The sequence below is a fragment of the Sinohyriopsis cumingii genome, unplaced genomic scaffold (genome assembly GCF_028554795.1).
Source record: "Sinohyriopsis cumingii isolate HCF-2022 unplaced genomic scaffold, ASM2855479v2 utg001242l, whole genome shotgun sequence".
In the NCBI taxonomy this organism is placed as follows: domain Eukaryota; kingdom Metazoa; phylum Mollusca; class Bivalvia; order Unionida; family Unionidae; genus Sinohyriopsis; species Sinohyriopsis cumingii.
Genome location: NW_028315974.1, coordinates 104,157 through 125,553, shown reverse-complemented (window position 1 = coordinate 125,553; position 21,397 = coordinate 104,157). Strand labels below are relative to the sequence as shown.

The window sequence follows — 21,397 nt, the reverse complement described above, 5'->3', positions numbered from 1 at the left end:
TCTTGTAAAATAAAATCTACAATTGTAAAATATGTATTAAAAAGATGAGTAGTTAATATATTATATATTATTTTCTTGATAAATTTTGAGTAAAATGTCAAAATCCCAAGTAATTTTGATTTTATTCGCATATTCATATATTCCATTTTTGTCTGGCAAAAGCAAACTTATAGTTTGTGAAATTTTATGCACTCTTGTTGATTCAGTTAATTGCAGTTGGGGAAATTACAAGCCAGTTTCTACATTAGAACAGAACTAATCATGTGACAACATATATTCCTAAATATTAAATCAATAGTACGAATATATAAGTAAATACAAATGTATGAAAACAGTAAATTATATTTTCTTGATATGTAACTAATTACTCATTGGAATTATTAGAAAATTACTCAGATCCCTTTATTTGTTTTATCCTGGTTGTGGGGATTGCCTTTTCTATACCATTTTGTTCCCTTTATTAACATAATTTCTTATCACAAATCATCTAATATTGTTCAGTATGAATGTATGATAAGTGATCTTAGAAAAGTAAATTTCCATTTTGTTCTTATTGTATCACAAATTTCATTTGGGTTCTAATATAATGAAATTGTGTATGATTTTCGAACATAATGTGATTTATATATATGGTTCAGTACAGACAATAGAGTAATGAAATAAAAAATGTTATTAAGATAACATTCCATTTTGCACCGTCTCCACCACAAGTAAATTGTACTTTAACATTATAAGTTAATGAGGAAGACTATTTGTAAAAATTTAATATTTGATTTTCTTCAGATTATTGATAGTTATTCGCGGGCAAAAATACAGGATCCATAGAAAAACAAAGTAATAAATCTAAACATTATATCTTGATAAATATTTTCATTGCGCATATAGATTTTAACAAATTAATTAATATTGATGAGCCACATTCAAAATCACCACAATGATAACTATTATAAGTAGAAAAAAATCAGTAACCACTTGAGCTTAAACATGAAATTCATTTCACGGTATTACTAATTTTAAAGGTCAATTATACTTTCCAAAACACCCAAAAAGCTGAAACATGTTATTTGAAGAAAAATAGACAAGGAGTTTGTATGAGAGAGAGAGAGAGAGAGAGAGAGAGAGAGAGAGAGAGAGAGAGAGAGATATGAAATAAAATAAGCCGAAATATGACAATACTACAGGATTAGTATCCTCATTTTGGCGATAAAAGTAGTATCTCGTTATGAAATGAACTATAAAACAGGATATTTAATACATTGTATCAATATGATAATACATTTTATAACATAACCTTAGACAAAAATGGGTGAATGTAAAAAGCTACTTTTATTCGGTTATCCCGTAGACCACTCTGTATATTGCTATCAATACACTGGTGCACTTTCATAACACTCTACATAATGTGTTGTGTACCTTTCTGTCACAGAGAGAGAGAGAGAGAGAGAGAGAGAGAGAGAGACAGAGAGACAGAGAGAGAGATATATATATTCAATTCAGTCATGGAGAATCTCTGATGGAAAATTGGAGATAACGTTTACAAACAACAATATAATTAAGGATACGGACAAAATATCTAGAAACACATATTGTGTTTGTGTGTGTGTGTGTACACACACTATTGTGCGTGTACACAAATTACTGTGTGTGTATGTAAAAAAAACTATTGTTTGTGTACACAAACTATTGTGTGTGTATTTGTACACAGACTATTGTGTATATGTAAACGTCCTAATCGCGTGTGTGTATGTGTTTGTGTGTGTGTGCGTATGTCTGCTGATCATATTACTACTTGGAATAGTCCAAATGGAGTGAAATTTCAATGTATATTTAATAAATGTTATTCTTGTAGGACACATATATTGAGCACGGATGGCAATATATCTGACCACCGGCATGTTCATTAAATTTAGATTTTTTATATTTTATATAGTCAGTATGTTGCCATTTACAAAAGATATATATATGAAAAATCGGTAAACTAGAACAAAGAGGATGATAATTTTGAACTTTACCATTATTGATCGTATTCATTTCTTCTTAACAAAACAAAAATATTGTCAAGTAATATTATGAATAAGAAATAAATGTTTCAAATTCCTGAGAGTACACAAATACAAGGAATACACATACACATTAAAAATGCGATGCATGTAATCTAATTTTCCATGAACCTGTTAGGGTCATACCATTCCAGCATTAGTGGCCATTGTGGTCACTTCTAAATGCAGACATTGTGACTACGTACAATGCAGTGTTCAGAAGTAAAAACAGTGTATTTCATTATACGGTATAACGTTGGTCATTTGCGACATATATATCGTGACCTACATGTGCCCGGTTTGACCACTTGTATCATGTCTAATTTTATGATATTTGCCGTTATAAAATCAAGCTACTACTATTGATGTCTGGCCTTCAGATCCTACGCTAAGTCGAGACTAGTACTGTAACAATGCCTATAATCCTATATGCTACCATATATTTATAACTTGAATATATTAACCACTTGTGTGTAAAGGTCAAATATGCATTAGGTTCTTTTACACATGAATAAATACATATCTATCTTTACTTAAGGTGTACCTGTTTATGATGACCATTTCTTGCAGTCCTTTTAATTGGACGTTTTGGGCGGTATTAATGAATATAGTCAAGCATAATTAAGGACGGATCAACTTCAACCTGGCTCTTGTTGCATTTATTAGTTATCTTCGACTTGATATGTATCGTTTTTGTTTTTGAGTCAGGATAATTTGCTTATAAAGTTTTGAGTAAACAAATACATGAAAAAATCTATTGGGAACGTGATTAATGATAGGAATAGGTGAGGCCCTTCACGGGACACTATGTTTGTAAACTGCTGATTTATTCCTACATCTGCTGCTCCTCCTCCACCTACTATTACTGCTACTACTACTACTGCTATTACTAATGCTACTACTACTACTATTAGTAATATTACTTATTATAATGCTACATCATCTCACAACGAAAATAACATCGTCAAAGAGAAAAGCAGGAGAAACGGTAATCTAACTATTGCTGCTGATGCTACAACTAATATTACTACTACTACTAATGATGATGATGATGATGATGATGATGTTTTGTTTCATCTGCTTTCCCCATCCCCCGAATTTATACCTTTCAAGAATGTTGGCGGTCAGAATGTTTCAAATTTCCTTGACCCCTTCGTGGAAAAAAATCCATATCCCATGTTATTTGCCATCATACAAAAAATAGTTGTTTTTTTTATAGCTCGACAACCTCCAAATATATGAAAAATCCTCTCCCAACCCTTCCAATAGAAATGGTGTTGTAAATGTACTTGTAAAATGTATGCATTAACCTACTATTCAGCCATCATCTATTGGCTCTAGATATCGGGTATCTGAGTCAGATAAAACTCCTCTAGTTATAAATAGTTGATCAAAGAAATCTGAGACAGATATTTACATTCCCATATGGGAAATACACATGTAGATAATGACCAATGACTATCTGTGCAATGAATCTCCAATTTCTAAGTAATATCTTGTACATGAACTGTCTGTGACACTTTTTGGGTAACCACATTTATCCGGATCCAGACGACTGAGCTGGAATTTAAGGGGGATAACTCTCTCTCTCTGTGCTAAAAGCAAACGATACAAATGGATTGTGTACTTAAATTAAATCATCTAATTGTTTGATGCGGTTAACCATTATTAAGTTTTGTATCAACTTGAACGATTAACTAAATTTCTGTATATAATCTGTACAAAGCAATTCCACTGGAGCATGTTTTGAGGTGGAATCTTGGGTACAAATATTACATTTTATTCTAATGAAGAATTTCCAAGACAGCCAAAGACACAAAGGAACATATTAAATTATGGGCATACATTATTGTAACACACAAAGAAAAAACTGTAGGGGCTATCATTTAACAATATTCGTCATTGCGATCAGTCTCAAAAATCAATTTTCATTGGTCAGATACCTCCTTTGGTTGATGGAAAATACTTGTTAAATCACTAAATTACCGTATTCGCTGTCATAAATACACCTTAATTGTGAATACTGTAATTTCCTGCCGAATATCTGAATCGAAACAAGTTTATATACGTACCTCGTGATTGACACTACATACAAAACAACTGCATATGTAGACTTTAACCTTTTTACCTATATTTAATTTTAATGTAAAATTTTAACAAATGATGGAACACTGCTAATGAGGTTAGCAACAATTATTTGTATTATATGGTAAAGAAGGTACGTTGACTCGTAGCAAGATTATCAATTGCCAACATTTAAGAGTATTTTCTAGCACTTTCATTGTTAATTACAGAAAATTAATTAGAATAGCCAGAATGAATTACTTTTCTGGAAGTTATAATAAGTGAAGATGACTTGAATACAGAATAAATACATTTTGTAAAACAAAAAGTCAGCTAGGCAGGCTTGAAACAGTTATTTTCATTACGTGTTCACGAACCTTTCAATATGCTTCATTCTTCAATTTTATTGTTTTGCATTTTGCACTTTGTATTTTTCGCTCTTTATATTAACATGTACAATGATTCGCAACTGTAGTAACACTTATTGATGCTTTTATTTTAGACAGTCTCATTAACGACATAATGTGTAGTGTGATTTCTTTACGTAAATACAAATCTGTTACTTTAAACAAATACATGTGTTGCACAGAAGCATTGAAAATTAAATTGGAGTGAACTCAGTTGAAACGTTTGTACGAAAAACAAATGTAACACACCATGATAAAATTCAAAAACTGTCATCACACACACACTCAAGCGCGCGCACACACACTCAAGCGCGCACACTCACTCAAGCGCACGCACACACGCACGCACGCACACACACACACACATACATACATACATGCATGCATACATGCATACATACATACATACATACATACATACATACATACACAAATCAAACAAAATAATTAATAACGATAACTTGCAGTTAAAGAATGAAATTACACTAAGTTGTTTGATTTAATAATAGGCATAATTTTCAATCATTGTAACAGAAAGTCAGATATATGAAAATTGCAATTGAAATATCTGAATCAATGCAATTAAACAGTTTTTATTTTCTTATTTTTTCTTTTGTACCACCCAAGGTATTATATAGCAGTTTAGGCACTTACCTTCATGTGCATTGGGTGCAGCGTGCCTTGCAATGTATCTATTGGAAATACACCAGAGTTATATCAGATTTATACCATACTTATACGACATTACGCGTATAACTTTCATCTGAGACACGTGCATGCCAGATATATCGTTATATAATGCGCCATCGACTCATCGACTCAGCATCGTAATACTGTTACCAACTCCAGTATCTTGCTCTTCTGAGGAGCCCTTGGGTACAGGACTGTTATTGTGTTCTATTTACCTCCAAGACGTCACACCGACTCGATAATGCGTTATCACTAATAGCAGCGTAAGAAATAGTCCGAGATCACTGAAACCTGATGATTTCATACATTCCTTCATTCAAATTTTCTAGAATAACATGAAAACTAAAACTGCGTGTATTTTGTTGATGATTAAGACATCTTTAACTTTTATTTTCAATACTTATTATTTTATAAAAATATATTCTTCACACATCTAGCCGGGTATTGGTCCACCACAAATTAACCGATTTGATACGTATCACAAACGATTACTTAATAGTTTATTTTAGACAGTCGATTCGATTTACATCGGAAACGATGATATTCCGACTGTGATTATCAACAGGCACATTAAGCGAAGACAGATTTTCCTCTGCTGTATTCTCAGTCGGAAGCGCGATGTAGTCAAAATTATATAAACAATGGTACAACAAATAACCCTTCCTATCATCGTTTAAGATCGATTTAGTTAATGAGAAAAAATAATTTACTTTCTGCACAATGTTGCTATTGATTTGTCAACAAAAAAGAATGAAGAAATATTACAGTCCATAAATTCAGAACTCATGTAAGGGATATGGGGTTATCAAGTTCCGGAATGCGATATGTTACAAGAAGAAATGGAGACATAAAATATTGCACCTGCTTTACAAATTTGTTACATCAATGGCTTAATCGGAGCATAATCAATCGATTATAAGCCGCCTTTCACGTACACAAATTATTATAAAGCGATACAAATAGATCGTTGAGTTACAAATGGAAGATAACCCCGCTGACATACCATAGATTAAAGAAATGGAACAAGCGAGGTAATATACGTCGCTCCAAACTTATGGTACATAATATCTACAGAATGTAAATGAAAACAAAAAGCAATAGTTCCAGCAAAAGGAATGATATTTTTGTGCTGAGAAAGTTACATTCCCTGTTCATATTAATGTATCTACCTACATCTATTTAAGACACAGGCTTAAATATATATTCATATAATAAATTGTTATGTAAAAAGTCTTTTAGTTCAATGCCCCATATCGCGAAAATACAGTCAAAATAATAATAATACAGAAGTTAAAACTATCAAGCCAGATCTGGATTTCCAATAGAAATACTACCCGAGATCCAAACTATAACTTCTCTTTATGAAATCAATACCAGATCTGGATTTCCAATAGTAGTACTACCCAAGATCCAAACTATAACTTCCCTCTATGAAATCAATACCAGATCTGGATTTGCAATAGTAATACTACCCAAGATCCAAACTATAACTTCCCTCTATGAAATCAATGCCATATCTTGATTTCCAATAGTAATACTACTCAAGATCCAAACTGTAACTTCTCTTTATGAAATCAATACCAGATCTGGATTTCCAATAGTAATACTTCCCAAGATCCAAACTATAACTTCTCTCTATGAAATCAATACCAGATCTGGATTTCCAATAGTAATACTACCCAAGATCCAAACTATAACTTCTCTCTATGAAATCAATGCCAGATCTGGATTTCCAATAGTAATACTACCCAAGATCCAAACTATAACGTCTCTATGAAATCCGTGTCAGATCTGGATTTCCAATAGTAATACTACAAAAGGTCAAAACTATAAAGTCTGTTTTATGAAATCAATGCCAGATCTGGATTTCAAATATTAATACTACAAAAGGTCCAAACTGTAAAGTCTGTTTTTGACAGACATGCCAGCTGGATGTTCAGAGCACAAGTGATGGGGGAGCGGGGACGGGCGCCAAAGTCATAGTTTACCTAGGGCCTCACAAACCATAGAACACGCAATTGGTAGTAAATAAACTTAATAGAGAATGCAATATACCGTATAAGAATCAGACATCAACATTTTTTCTTCTCTCTCTCTTTCTTTCTTTCTTTCTCTTTCTTTCTTTCTTTCCTTCTTTCTTTTTGTTTCGTGATACAATAAAAAATAAGGTACAATTCTGTCAATATATTAAGTTTTACTCTTTAGGTGGAAACATAAAATATTCCGAACATTGACAGATCAAAAGAAAACTGCACCTGACCGATGAGATGATTCAGGAGACTTTGTGTGGATTTTGCTTTCTTCCTTTGCTAAATAATAATGCTTTACATCCTCACTATGATTAGGATCTTATATTGTCCACAATGTAAACACACAATGCACATACCAGTGTTGAGACAATTAAGAATAAATTTCGAATACATTAATGCCACTTTCGTTCTTATTCAACATTTTTGCAAATAAGTGATCGTTACTATAAACTATTTAATTGAAATTAAGACAAAATGTTAATTGAATTTATCATTCTATTTTATAGCTGAGAACAACCGACTTTGTTCCGTTAGTACCCCGTATAATGGCAATTAATCGGAAAGGCCGTAAATACAGAAAGATGTAATGGGTTCAAAAAGAGATATAATTAATTTCTACATTTTGATTGACAATCTCAGTCATTCAAACTATTTTTTGAATATTGTTTCATAAACCTTACAATATCTTACGTGTTGAATGCTGAAATATTACGAAATTTCCACCGTGTGCCAATGTATTTGGCACACGAGTTGCGATTTGCAAGGACGTTTATGGCTTCCTTTGTATTATTTATTTTGTGTGTGTGTAGATACAGTTGTACCTTATTTAGAGCCTGTTTAGACGCCGAAGCCAAATTATGAAACTTAGGGTTGCACATTTAATTTAGTCTGGTTCGGGCATTGCTCGAGAAGAGATTTCTAATGGTGATATCTTTGGCTGTTATACATCAGGCTGGGATTGATAAGTGAAGCATAAAACTCAGGTGACCACTCGTCAATGTTAATTTGCTATAAATGGAGAAACATTAGTACAATACCAGACTCACCAACAGGTGTTTTCTTGTCACACCTTGTTAAGTTCTAAATACTTGACCAAGTCTTGGTTAAAATATAAAGGTGATGAAATTATTTTTTTTCCCTTTCAAGATGCACTGTAAAAGCTGTAAAATTAACGTACACATGCCAACCCGTAATCTTTCCCTCGATCAATTGTATCAACCAAATCGGACGGATGCTACCATTGTATTTATTATTGATATTTAGAGACTAACCTGGTTAATTTTACACATAAAGTTTTATTTTATATCTATTTATACATAGGTTGTAATTTTTGTATCTTTCTGAGGAGGGGGTGGTGGTGGTAATGAAATCAGTAATAGGTAAGATGTTTTCCCAAGTGAGGGTTACTGGCTACTTTTACAATCATCTCACGATTTATTTTATCCTGCTCGATCTTATCTTGTACCAGCGATACTAGTTTACGTTTATAAAGCACTTATTGAAGACTCATTTTGACATCAGTTGTGTGTGGCAAGCTCAAATTTGCAAGATAAGTTTGCTTGGAAGGTTAAACCCTCCTGCTCCTGTTTCAGACATTCTTGATGACCATAAATCCCATTTGGTAAGGAACAGGGCCTCATAGAGAGAACGAGGACATAATAAGTTGGAATTAAATTTTGAAGTCGTTTCCGTGAATCAAACGATTTATCGTATACTTAGTGTAAGGCTATACAAATATGTAAATTTACTTTAGGAAACCAGCTGTGGATGTATACATATGTATTGTAGATCTCTTATTTGTATCTACAGGTGGAATGAGTCATCATGGAAGCCACTGCAAATAATCTCCTAGCAGCGCATTCTGGATTATCCCTATATTCTGGCGGTATTGGTAGTTCCGTTTCCGGTATTCTTTCTTCTAGTCCCACGGCCCAGGATTCGGTGGCCAGGTCGGCACTTTCCGGACAAAACGGTTGGGGCAACTATACAGGAGAGCCTGGTCTGGTTCCTCACAACTCTTGCTCAATGTCGTCGTACGGAAATCTTCAGTTGGGTGCAAGCTTTTCTATGAACAGTAAAGCTGCATATAATTCCGCATTCGGCGGAGGTTCGGACTACATTAATTGTAGACAAATGCAGATTAATCATATGAGTCCCCTTAACGCCATGCCGATGAGAAACTATCCGAGTTTGTACGGAGATATGTATCAGCCCGCCCACGGGCCCGGGTACACAAATGGGGGATTCTACCCAGATATGGCGCCAGGAATTCCTCCACTTCCAGGGCGGGAAATTGATTGCAGAAGCGGACAGTCTGATTCTTCATCCCAGGGTACGTATTAAAATGTTTGCAACTTTAGTGAGTTTATATAAGATTTATGAAAACGTTTTTCTTAACCTGTCTCTCATTCTAAATTTGACAGTCAGCAGATGCTTGAAATTAACTAATTGCAGTGCCCACCATTCCTTAATCAATATTATAAAAACGCATTTTAGATGGGTTTGGATATAAACGAGTTCCAATTTTGCTTGTATGGGAACACGACCCTTGGAATGACAGGAACATTATCAGTAAAATACTTAGATTCAGAAATCTTAATTTGCATGTTAAACATTGTATACTTTTCATCTGAGATACAAGTTAAGAGAATGCATACATATCGTATAAACATGAATGCATATATACTGTATTGATGTGAATGCATACATACTGTATAAATATGAATGCATACATACTGTATAAATATGAATGCATACATACTGTATAAATATGAATGCCTACATACTGTATAAATATGAATGCATACATACTGTATAAATATGAATGCATACATACTGTATAAATATGAATGCATACATACTGTCTTGGTAAGACTATCTCATATATAGTTACAGTCTAAATGATTGAGAATGCAATGTGATTCGTTTAAATAAGAATACACAAATGTGACATCAGATATGTAGTGAAAATTCAAGTGTACCCAAAAGTATGATTTGTAAAAGACATCAGCAAGAAAACAAACATTTGATTCAAAATAATATTTAAATAAAATGATCCAAAATTTAACTTATGCTGAGCCCTCAAAAAGCACACATATTAGTTTTTTAAGATTTCTCTAGTGTACTTGTTCAATAATCAAAACGTGGAAACATGACAAATTTTGTTTGTTTGTTTGTTTGTTTGTATGTATGCATGCATGCATGCATGCATGCATGCATGCATGTATGTATGTATGTATGTATGTATGTATGTATGTATGTATGTATGTATGTATGTATGTATGTCATGGTACATCAGCACAATAATGTCTATATGATTCAGATAAAAATGTTAATTCTAAAAGTCTATAAAAATAAAATATCACAATAAACTTTAGAAAGAGAAACCATCGCAAAAAAAAAATATTTAAACATCAAAAGCTATAATTAAAAGATATAAGATGCTGACGTCAAAAGTCTTTAAAATATATATAAAAAAGATAAAGCTAAAATATTTAATATCCTTCAAATGTACAGCCAAATCATGTCTAAAAAAAGTTTATATCTATCTCTCGTTGGAAAAGTATAAATATTTGTTTGAAATCATCGAATATCCTGCTTCTCATTTACGATGGAGATGTTATTAGATTCTGTACCGTACTAATAATGTATAACATAAAACGATATTCTGTACCGTACTAATAATGTATAACATAAAACGATATTCTGTACCGTACTAATAATGTATAACATAAAACGATATTCTGTACCGTACTAATAATGTATAACATAAAACGATATTCTGTACCGTAGTAATGTATATGATAAAACGATATTCTCTACCGTATTAATGTATACGATAAAACAATATTCAGTAATTCAATTATGCCTATCAAAAATCGAGAAATATTTAGTACCAATTTATGAAACATAATTGATGACAAACTTTATGGTCTATGTCTAATTTCATACACCATGTCTGACTTTTATTTTAGAAAAATATGCTATCCGAAAACATAGGAATGCTATGTTTTAAAACGTTTAGTTGATAATTGTATTCTCGTCATGGAGATAAAAATCAAAGTACGTTTGGTTCAATTATTAATTTGTCATTAATTGTTTACAAAACGTATTGTTTCTCACCTTTGAGAAAATTTGCTTATTTGATATATATATTCCGAGTTTTTTTTTTTTTTAATACTGCATGCAATAAATCATATCTCTGTTTCATTAGGTATACAGTCAGTGAACGAGGCCTATTTTATGACCAAAAGGAATAAAACTCTCAATATAAAGACGATACATTTGCAGTAATCTGGAAATTTCATAGAATAATTATGATTTAATGATCGAATAATTCCCACAACTGAGGCATAATGGTAGTTCGGCACCAAGCCTCGTTTTTAATAAAATGGACTGGATGTGGCACTTTGTCTTCCCATCTGGTCCGTTCCAGACCTTCATTTGGTTTGAGCAGAGGACGATTCTGTAGTAATTAAACATGGAACTTTACGGTCAACGTTGGTCAGCTCGCAGAGAACTCATAAACATTTATGACTGGACTTCAGAAATTGCTTTGTAATCAAACGGAACATTTGGAACATAATTGGACCATGTAATGGAAATAAGGTCGATGAAGGATTCATTTCCGGTTAGTGAAGGCTAGCCAGATTATTGTATAGGCTCGATGAAACGTTTCCTCCATCTTTCTCATTTTAATCATGGATAGTGTTCGGATCTTTAACTAAACAGTTTTCTTTGCCGATCCATATTAGTATAACATGTTACATTCCTTTAAAAAGTAAGAAATTGTACCACTGTTAGGTTTTTCTTCATTCACATGATTGACGTCATATCGCTAGCATGTTGAATTGAGAAAGATAGTAGAACTCTGAAGGGCTATGTTGAATTAAGGTGAAGAGTCATAAAATTGATAAGCATAGTACCAAATTAACAGTATCAATTAACAGTAACAAATTATCATTATTTCAACCAATGAAGAATTCCAATGACCTATCACATGATCATCTTAATTCGTGAAAGCTAATCATTAAAAACAAAATCATGAATTATGCGTTAATTGAGCATACGTGTGTGTGAGTGTTTCTTTTTCATTATTTTGTTAATGATATTACGTATAATTTAGAATTGGTTTTGTACCAGGTTGGGATATTATTTAAAATGTCAGCTGTTTGCACCTCAGAATACTGACGCATGCACGTCACGAAACTATTTACATAGTTCTGGTCGTGTCTGCGAAAGGACAGAACTGATTGAACATCCGTATAGAACTTCAGCCATGTAGGCGAAATGGATACAAAAGGGAACATACGTAATTTAAATAACTTAACCTTATGTCAGGCAGACCAGATTAAACATAGCCTTTAAATATATATATTCACGATGAAAATGATTTTACAATTAAATTTGTTAATTACTCATCCAATTATGCGGGAGCACAAATATATCGTAATTAGCTCGGGGCATATCTTGTAGATAAATCTTTTCATTTCCTCCTAGTGTTACTCATAATTTCAAACAAAAGGACGTTAGGAGCAGATTTTGGCAACCTTTGGTTGTATCTCACGTAAATCGCCTCATGTTTTACAAATAGCTTAGCATATTTTACATAAGAGTCCGAATACCCACGTTTCAGAACGATTCCGTAACAATCTGCATAAACCATTATTACGGAGAGTAAGTGACATGGTCGGTGACAATACAGGAGCCGTGATGTCTTTTTTTTCCCTCTGAAGGTTTTGTTTTGTCACGGTACTGCATAGCAAGCGTCGTTCTCTGTTTTCCCTCGGACATTTCCGTCCATCAATCAGCAAAAGCCCCGAAGCTACAGGCGGATAAAAAAATCTCGTACGTATCACAACAGATGTCAATGGTCGTTTCGGATGTCCTCTATCAGGTCCGTATGCAATTCATTGTAACTATGTATGATAATTGATTTAAGCATACGTTAGCGGCCACTTTGATGTTTTGACCTCTATGGGACGTGCAATGTTTAAAATATACGAGAAAAGTATGCTGACGAGATTAGCTGTGTGTCGCACACATGAAAATTTATTTGCTTTATTATTTTCTTATATGACTGAATAATATATATTGGTAAAGATAATCTGTTGAAAAGTTAGCAACGAGTGCCATTTCTCTCCAGAGTAATTTGAGTGATTTATGGATGAAAATCACAGACTAAACCGCCTTTCACTGACTGTTTGTTCCAACAGAAAAGAAAGCTGTAATTTATGAAAGCTTTAGCGTCATGGGTAGTTAAGGGTCAGATAATAGAGATAACGGGACTGTTCTCGGTTTCGAGTATGACTTTCGGGTCATTGATGCAGCTACTAGGAAGGACAATATACTCTTCTATCTTCACCCTATTTAGAACCATCTTCCTAATCTCTTCTTAGAAAAATAATGACATAAATCTGGATTTCACTGTTTGGGTCTCTTTGATCTTCAACATTAGATTGAAAAGATAGAATAATTTTCTGGATTTAAAATTTGAATAATCCTCAAAAGGCTGAAGTGAATGGACTAGCAATAATTTCTCACGCTATTTAAGGGATGAACCAGAAATCTCAGTGCATTTGTCGAAACAGTGCTTATTCTTCATGCATATAAACATAAATTATGCTTTAAATTAACAATCAAAGAGTATTGATTTGCACTACGTCCATAAAAACAAATGCAAGTTCCTAATCCCAAAATTAAACATACAAATACTTAAGGATTTGTACATTAATTAGAGAGAAAGTAAATAAAACATAGTTTCAGATCAAATGTTCCAGATAACAAATGTAAATGAAAAGAAACTTCCATGTTTCTTTCATTGTTAAATATTAATAACGCAATACCTTGTATCCGATGTTAAGGCTTCAGATGTTAAAAATAATCAGTGATGTGGCTGTGTTCTTGTTTATAAATTGTTGGCTCTGAATATTTTAATTAAGAAAATAAAAAAGACGTGCAAAGATATGCAAATTAAATTAACAAATGCTAATAAAAGTTAAGTATTGCTGAATAAAAATTTAAAAAAAATGCTTTTAAGTGAAAATTAGTTTCATTACTTCACAATATGTTACTATTATCGGATGTGCGTTTGAAAATATAATAATTGGTAAAATGAATGTAGGCCTACGCACTCAGTATACTGACAGTGTAAGATACATACACATACCAATGTAACAGCTAATATATAAAAAGAAAAGAGTGCTGACTGTTTATATGATTTATTCTTTATGTTAATTATGTTATTTAGTTATTAATAAACGGTCTTTGTCTAACGATGGAGAAAATATGCAGTTCAGAGTTGCGTGTGTATAGAATGATTGACGGAGTATGGTGTTCATATCACGGACCTGTCATAGTGATGAGTGTCAGATTCGGATTTGAATGTATGATTTGGAAAGTGTAAGGATTTGTTTGGACATGTTTCAGTGTCAAAATTTTTTGAGCACAGCAAAAATTTGATCTTAGAGACATGCAGAAGCGATGTAATGGGAAAAATCAGAACCTTTGATATTCAGGTTTTATATTTGTAGTTTGAATTCTTAAAATTGGCACGATTGCTCTTGGTCAGTAAATCCATACATGTATGTACTGAATTTCTTCATGATTTAAATAAACTAATCCATATAATTTGCTGGGGGAGGGGGACTGGGAATTTTGAAAACAAAAAGAGCTTGAAAGTAATTTTGCTCTGATTGATAGTAAAACACAGAATATATTATATCCATTACATTGGTTGAATATTCTGACTCGATACAAAATCACACACACAAAAGACACACACACACACACACACACACACACACACACACACACACACACACATTTTAAATTGCCGGTCCCTTAAGTCAAGGATAATACTTAAGAAAACAATCACTTTGTGTTATCGCAAATTTATTTACTTAAAAAGCATTTCTGATAGATATCTTAACAAGAAACCGTTAACTTACATTCATTACGATTGGATCACATTATCGACCATTGTGAGGAGATTAAATACTCGAGATAGTAGAGATAAAATGGATTGAAAACATTGCATTGAGTACGTCATTGACATTGATAACTGGAGTTAAGCTGACAATTCATTTTATTTAACCAACACAGGATTATCTGATTTACCAATAGCATGTGCGTCTAAATTTAAATTTAACAAATTATTCAAAGCCCTTACAAGTACTAAAACAGCATATGTATCATCCTAGTAACATCAGCACGCTACTATAATTGTTATTTTTGTTGCTGCTGTTACTAATACTACTTCTACTGCATCCGTTTTCTCATTCGTTAATAAACGTGCTTGTAAAATCGTGATATCTTTGCCAATTCCTCTGTTGTTATTTTTTATATTACTTTACGAAATAACACTTTTATTAAGAAAGACACTGAAAGAACACGATACATAAGTACTTGACAGTATCGTAAAGACAGTGTATAAAAAGGCAGACACTGTCATTCTCAAAAACGAATTTTATATTCACCCCATGGAATATATTCTCGAAACCCGTTTAACAACACCGCAAAAAACGTACTCGAACCACGTGGAACAACGCAGTGGACAATTTTCTTACACCCCGTGGAACCTTTTCTCTAACCTTCAGATAAATTGTGTGGTTTACCAAAATGAGTTCGTAACATCGGCGTAATCGTTTTCAATTATTTGTGTCTCTCCGAAAGGCAAGATGACCTACTAAGGGCAAATGACGCCCGAGGCGACAGTGATGGCCCAAAGGGATGTTGCCCCCGCCCCCCACCCTCCGAATTTGCTTTAGGTGCTCCAAGACCATTAGCGCCCGAAGCAACCGTCATTCCTCCTTTAGTAAAATACTATACGAATGTATAACGTCGATAGTTACAGATCAGCAAAAAACTTAAATTTATGTCCGGGTTTTTAATTTTCTCTTCAGATGTCTCAGGAAATCAAAAACAAAATACTCCCCAAACCCTAATGTTAATAAAATGTTTTCATCCAGACGTTCGCGGTATTTAAGCTATATTTCGTTATGCTAATTTGGTTTGGAAGCGATATTTTATTATCAATATACTTGTATAAAACACGACAGCTTGTAGACAGTTATATAACTAAGTGTGTCAGAAGGCCATAATACTATAGCAAAAACTGAGTTATGATGGCTTAATTATATGTTGAATAGTATAAAACAGAGTTTTTATGTGTGATAAGAAAACAGCCCCTGGCTATATTTCCAAAAAAAGAAGCGTGAAATAATTAATACACATGTTCTACATACTTTGTCAGATACGAAATAACGGTGAATAATATCGTAGAACAGGATTGTATAAAGGTTGTAATGCAATTGCTGTAGTTGTTGCTGTTGTTGTTGTTTGCAATACTGAAATCTAGGACTGATGCTGATGATAATAGTGTTGATGATGACTCGACATCGACGACGACGACGATGATGATGATAATTATGTGCATGATATCTCAATGACTTGGAGAGAACTTAAAGAATTATGATTATCTTTTGGACAACGAAAACAACTCGATTTTGAATTTCGTTAATTTGGCGAGAGTGTGAAAGCAAAGTCCTAATTATGGAAAATCAATAATAATAATAATAATAATAATAGCAGTATCAATAAAAACAACGACAACAATCAACATATTCACACCATAATATCCCTGTGTTTCACCAATGTTTTATCCACTTACAAATGATAGGCATTTGAATATTTGCCATTTACTTCTAGTCTCGATAGCGTATTTGGCCCAAATGTCAAATCTGTTTTTACGAACTCTGCAACGATTTATAACTTTCTGTCGAAAAACTAAATAAACATCCTTGTTAAAGCTGAAGATAAACCTTCTGTTATTTGGACTGTAACCTGAGGCAATTTGGCAATAGTGTCTATACTAAAACAATCAAGCAAGAATTTTAAGACCTTTACTGAGGTGATTTTACTGTGATTTATTGCAAAATGACAATTATATGATGCATGGAGTCAATAAAACTTAATACTGACTGCTACTGAACAAATATTGACCGATAGTTCTCGATAGACGCAATATAAACCATATCACTGTGAGAAAGTTCTAGCCTTTCCTACTTTCTCATAATAAGTAACGGCAGCGTGCTTTTAATCTTACATGTATCGAAATATTATAAAGGTAACTTGCACTTGACGTTAAGTTTGTTTTACTTATCGGATCATCTTTGTCCGTCAAGAAACTGTAAATATGTTTGCTTGACCTCCAATAAACGGTCAACACGTCTTAACATTGGATAAATCATCGGTTTTGTTTTAGCAGCTACAATGATGGTCCACTCGCATATTAAATTTAAAAAGAGAAGACGTACACATTTATAAGAGTTATTTACTTATTATTATTTAATATATTATTATTATTATTATTATTATTATTATTATTATTATCATTATTATTATTATTATTATTATTATTATTATTATTATTATTATTATTATTATTGTCATTATTATTATTATTATTATTATTATTATTATTATTATTATCATTATTATTATTATTATATCATTTTTACTGTTTCTGTTGAATGGCGATTCAGCTGCATGTATCTGTATTATAAACTCAGCGACGAGTTTGATAGATTCTGTGTTATATTATTTTATGTGTGTGCGTGCGTGAGAGAGTATTTGGAGCTTACCAATTTTAAATGAATTTTCAGTTGACAAAATTCTGAAAATATTATTTTCATCTCTGTTCCAATTGTTATTTCAATGCTTATCTAAAATTTCTAGAAGACGTCGTTTACTGTGTTGATATTTCGTATCCTCCAAATCAACACAGGAGTAAAACCACAGCGATCACGAAGCAATAAATTGTTCCATCATCATTTTGTATCCACGATTAATGTTTCTTACAAGTGTCGTCCGTTACACATTGGCACCAGGGTCTAATGCGATTTAACCGTTATGAGCATATCAGAAACTTCAGTCTTCTTTAATATCAAGACTGGGTAACGGTTATACGCAATAGTGATACGTACAAAGTGAATATTTTTTTGGTACCGGAGGAAGCTCAAACGCCACAATTTCTCAGAAAATTTAGCCTGTCGTCCTATTATTTGTGTTGAAGTCTACTCTAAGGTACGATTTTTGTGTATTATAGAAACATTAAAAGTGAAACTTTATGATGTAAAATCTATAACTTTATTATTTAAATAGCCTTATGATGATCCTAATAGACATCATTTTCATAATCGATTCTTTATATCAAGAAGTAGGAAATTAGGACTTCTCCACTTAAATATATACTTATGTATGTATGTATGTATGTATGTATGTATGTATGTATGTATGTATGTATGTATGTATGTATGTATGTATGTATGTACGTACGTACGTACGTACGTACGTATATATGTATGTATGTATGTATGTATGTATGTATGTATGTATGTATGTATGTATCACATTCTGGAATTTATATAGAACGACGCCATTATTTGTGTTTGTCAATATAAAACAAAATCTTCATATAATCATACGTGCAAACAGATAAGATGTGATCAAATGACATACGCTTTGGTCTGTTCGGTGTATACGTTTCAATTTATGATTATAATTACGGAGTATCGGGAGCTCATTTGGTAGAGAATCGGACTCGTAATCCAAGAATATTAGACTTTGCTGGCTGCCTGGGTGAGTCCTTAAGGAAGGCAATATATAGTTCTGTATGTTTGTGTATACACATCTTGAAGTTATCAATAAAAATTGATTGTGTTTGTGCCTGTAGCTGTGAATTGAAATTCCACTAACCTATTGAGCAGGACGACTAGTCATTATATTTGACATGGCTTCATCCTTTTGAGGGGATGAGTGGGTTCAACACGCTGGTGTACGAGAACAAGGCAACATGTGCCTTTCCTTGCGGTACGTGCTCTACTGTTTGAAATGAAGTATAACTATGAAACCCTTTTGTTTATAATGTTGTCATTATATATATATATATATATATATATATATATATATATATATATATATATATATATATATATATATATATATATATATATATATATATATATATATATATATATATATATATATATATATATATATATATATATATTATATTTTTTTCATAAGTATATTTGTTTTCCCGATGGTGTTTCCTTGCTCTTCATTACTTTTATCAGAAGATTCAATGGATTTCACTTCAGTAGTTTGGTAGGTATTGACATAAACTCTTATTTTCCCAGCATTTACACAAGCACTCAAGCCTACTAGAGCACAACGTTGTTATTATCTACGAGCCGCCCGCTCATTTACTTGCCAAGTGCATATGTATATATACGCACATTTACAAGCATCTAAACTAATGCCCATTTCATAATGCGAACGGGACCATTAACCACCCACATTGATACACAGATTATTTCCTAAGGCCTCTCCCCCTGGTGGGAGGTATTGTGCCATTCGTCAATTACATTCCTTCAAATTGCAATCCTTACTTAAATAGGAAACCCACTGACTGGCATAGTAATCCACGTTGACTGAAATATGACCACCAGCGTTGACATGTCTTAGAGAAAAAGAGAGAAAACTGCACAAATGTCGTTACGGTCAAAGAATTGGAGATACGAATCATAAATATTTTTGAAGCTCTTCTGAAGTAAATTATGTTATTTATTTTCATTATAGCTGTCGAGCGATTCCCTATTCACCTGCTAGGCCATATAAAACCAGAAATCGAGAAAACAGATCCAAGAAAGCAGGATTCTTAAACTGTCTTTGAGCAATATTTACGTCCGCAATGTTGTCCCGGCAATGTTCCGACCCATTTGCATCTTTCTGGAAGTAAACTAAAGCCAGTCAACCAAAGCTGTAGACCATTACCACAATTTTAAAAATCTGTAAGCCATTTTTATGTCTTGAGAAATCTACAAGATATCTGAGGAAAGTTCATGTCCTTACAATGAAGTCTCATCTGGATGCTGTAAATAAATGGATTCCAATGTATGGAAGTTGCTCTTTAGGTTTGCATTTTAATGTTGACGGGATGCATTTCAGATATTCTCTTGGCAACAAATGCACGTGGTGGTTTGGAATTATGGCAAATCGATATCTGTTGTTGGAAAATTTTGATTAAATTACATTCACCACCATATATTTCGTGAATTATTATTTCGTAATAAACTGGATTTAATATTAGCTTGTCTTTTACGTGCATGAAATACAAGTAAAACAACCCGATGGTTAATCGTTTAGCGGCCTTTTTGTGTGGCATATGTATGAAATAAAATATTTCGGTTTTGTTTTTCCGAATTGCTGATTGGGTACAGGAGAAGACTTTGTATGCAAACGTTTGTAAATATCCATATAGGCAAATTTGGGATGAAATGGTTCGATTGAGTGTGATCAAACATTTTCTCTAACTTGTTAAATAATGGCTTTGACAAAGATATTCTGTATTTATCACAGAATTACATAGGCATTACTATTTTACTTTGTATTCCAGACATTAACTCGTTCCCTCTAAAAATATGGTACAGGCACAGTCCTGCCTTTTGGATTAGATTTAATCTATACCTGCCATGAGAGATTTTTCCCTATACTCATTAAAATGGATTTTGTTTACTTAAGCTCTGTATATTATTCCATCAACCGTTTCGAGCAACCATGGTTTGGTTTGTCCTTGGGAAGGGGCCTTAGCTCAAATTTCCTTGGCATGATATGGTTAATACTGTATTAAAATGTCCGTTAAAGCCAGCAAAAGCAAAACAAAGTTAAACTATGTGTCCTAAGCCAATGATACTACGGTAGGAAACATGCATATAAGAAACAAGCCCCTCGAGGTGACAGTTACCTGCATGAATCAATTTGTCCTTTTTGTATCATTTGATATCATACACCAATCGACCGTTGCATAATGATTTCAGGGTCGTCCTGACCACAAGAACCGAGCGTATTACGTTCTTTAAATCCGTGCAACGTTAACTAGACATGCAAGCTGAGGTCATTAATTACATATCTATCAGTGACATACTCGTTTGACAGCTGAACATGCTAACTGCCGAAATTTTTTGATAAACTGCTCATTACTCCATACTTACCACTACAAGAACCGTTTCATCTAGATCGAGTTGATGTCCAGCATTTGACTTGTCAGCATTCAAACTATATACAATCAATATTATTATCTAATATCTGTTAATGTGCTCTCTTT

General features: G+C 32.9%; 1 protein-coding gene across 4 annotated transcripts in view; it reads left to right on the top strand.

Moving 5' to 3' along the window:
- Positions 1-21,397, top strand: part of LOC149772699 (uncharacterized) — a 65,348-nt gene that overhangs the window by 30,274 nt on the left and 13,677 nt on the right. For all 4 annotated transcript variants that reach the window (XM_089947474.1, XM_089947476.1, XM_089947477.1 and 1 more), the window contains exon 2: positions 9,040-9,562. In XM_089947474.1, coding sequence (XP_089803600.1) covers positions 9,055-9,562 — 508 coding nt within the window. In that variant the 5' untranslated portion in view covers positions 9,040-9,054. The remainder of the gene's footprint in view (positions 1-9,039; positions 9,563-21,397) is intronic.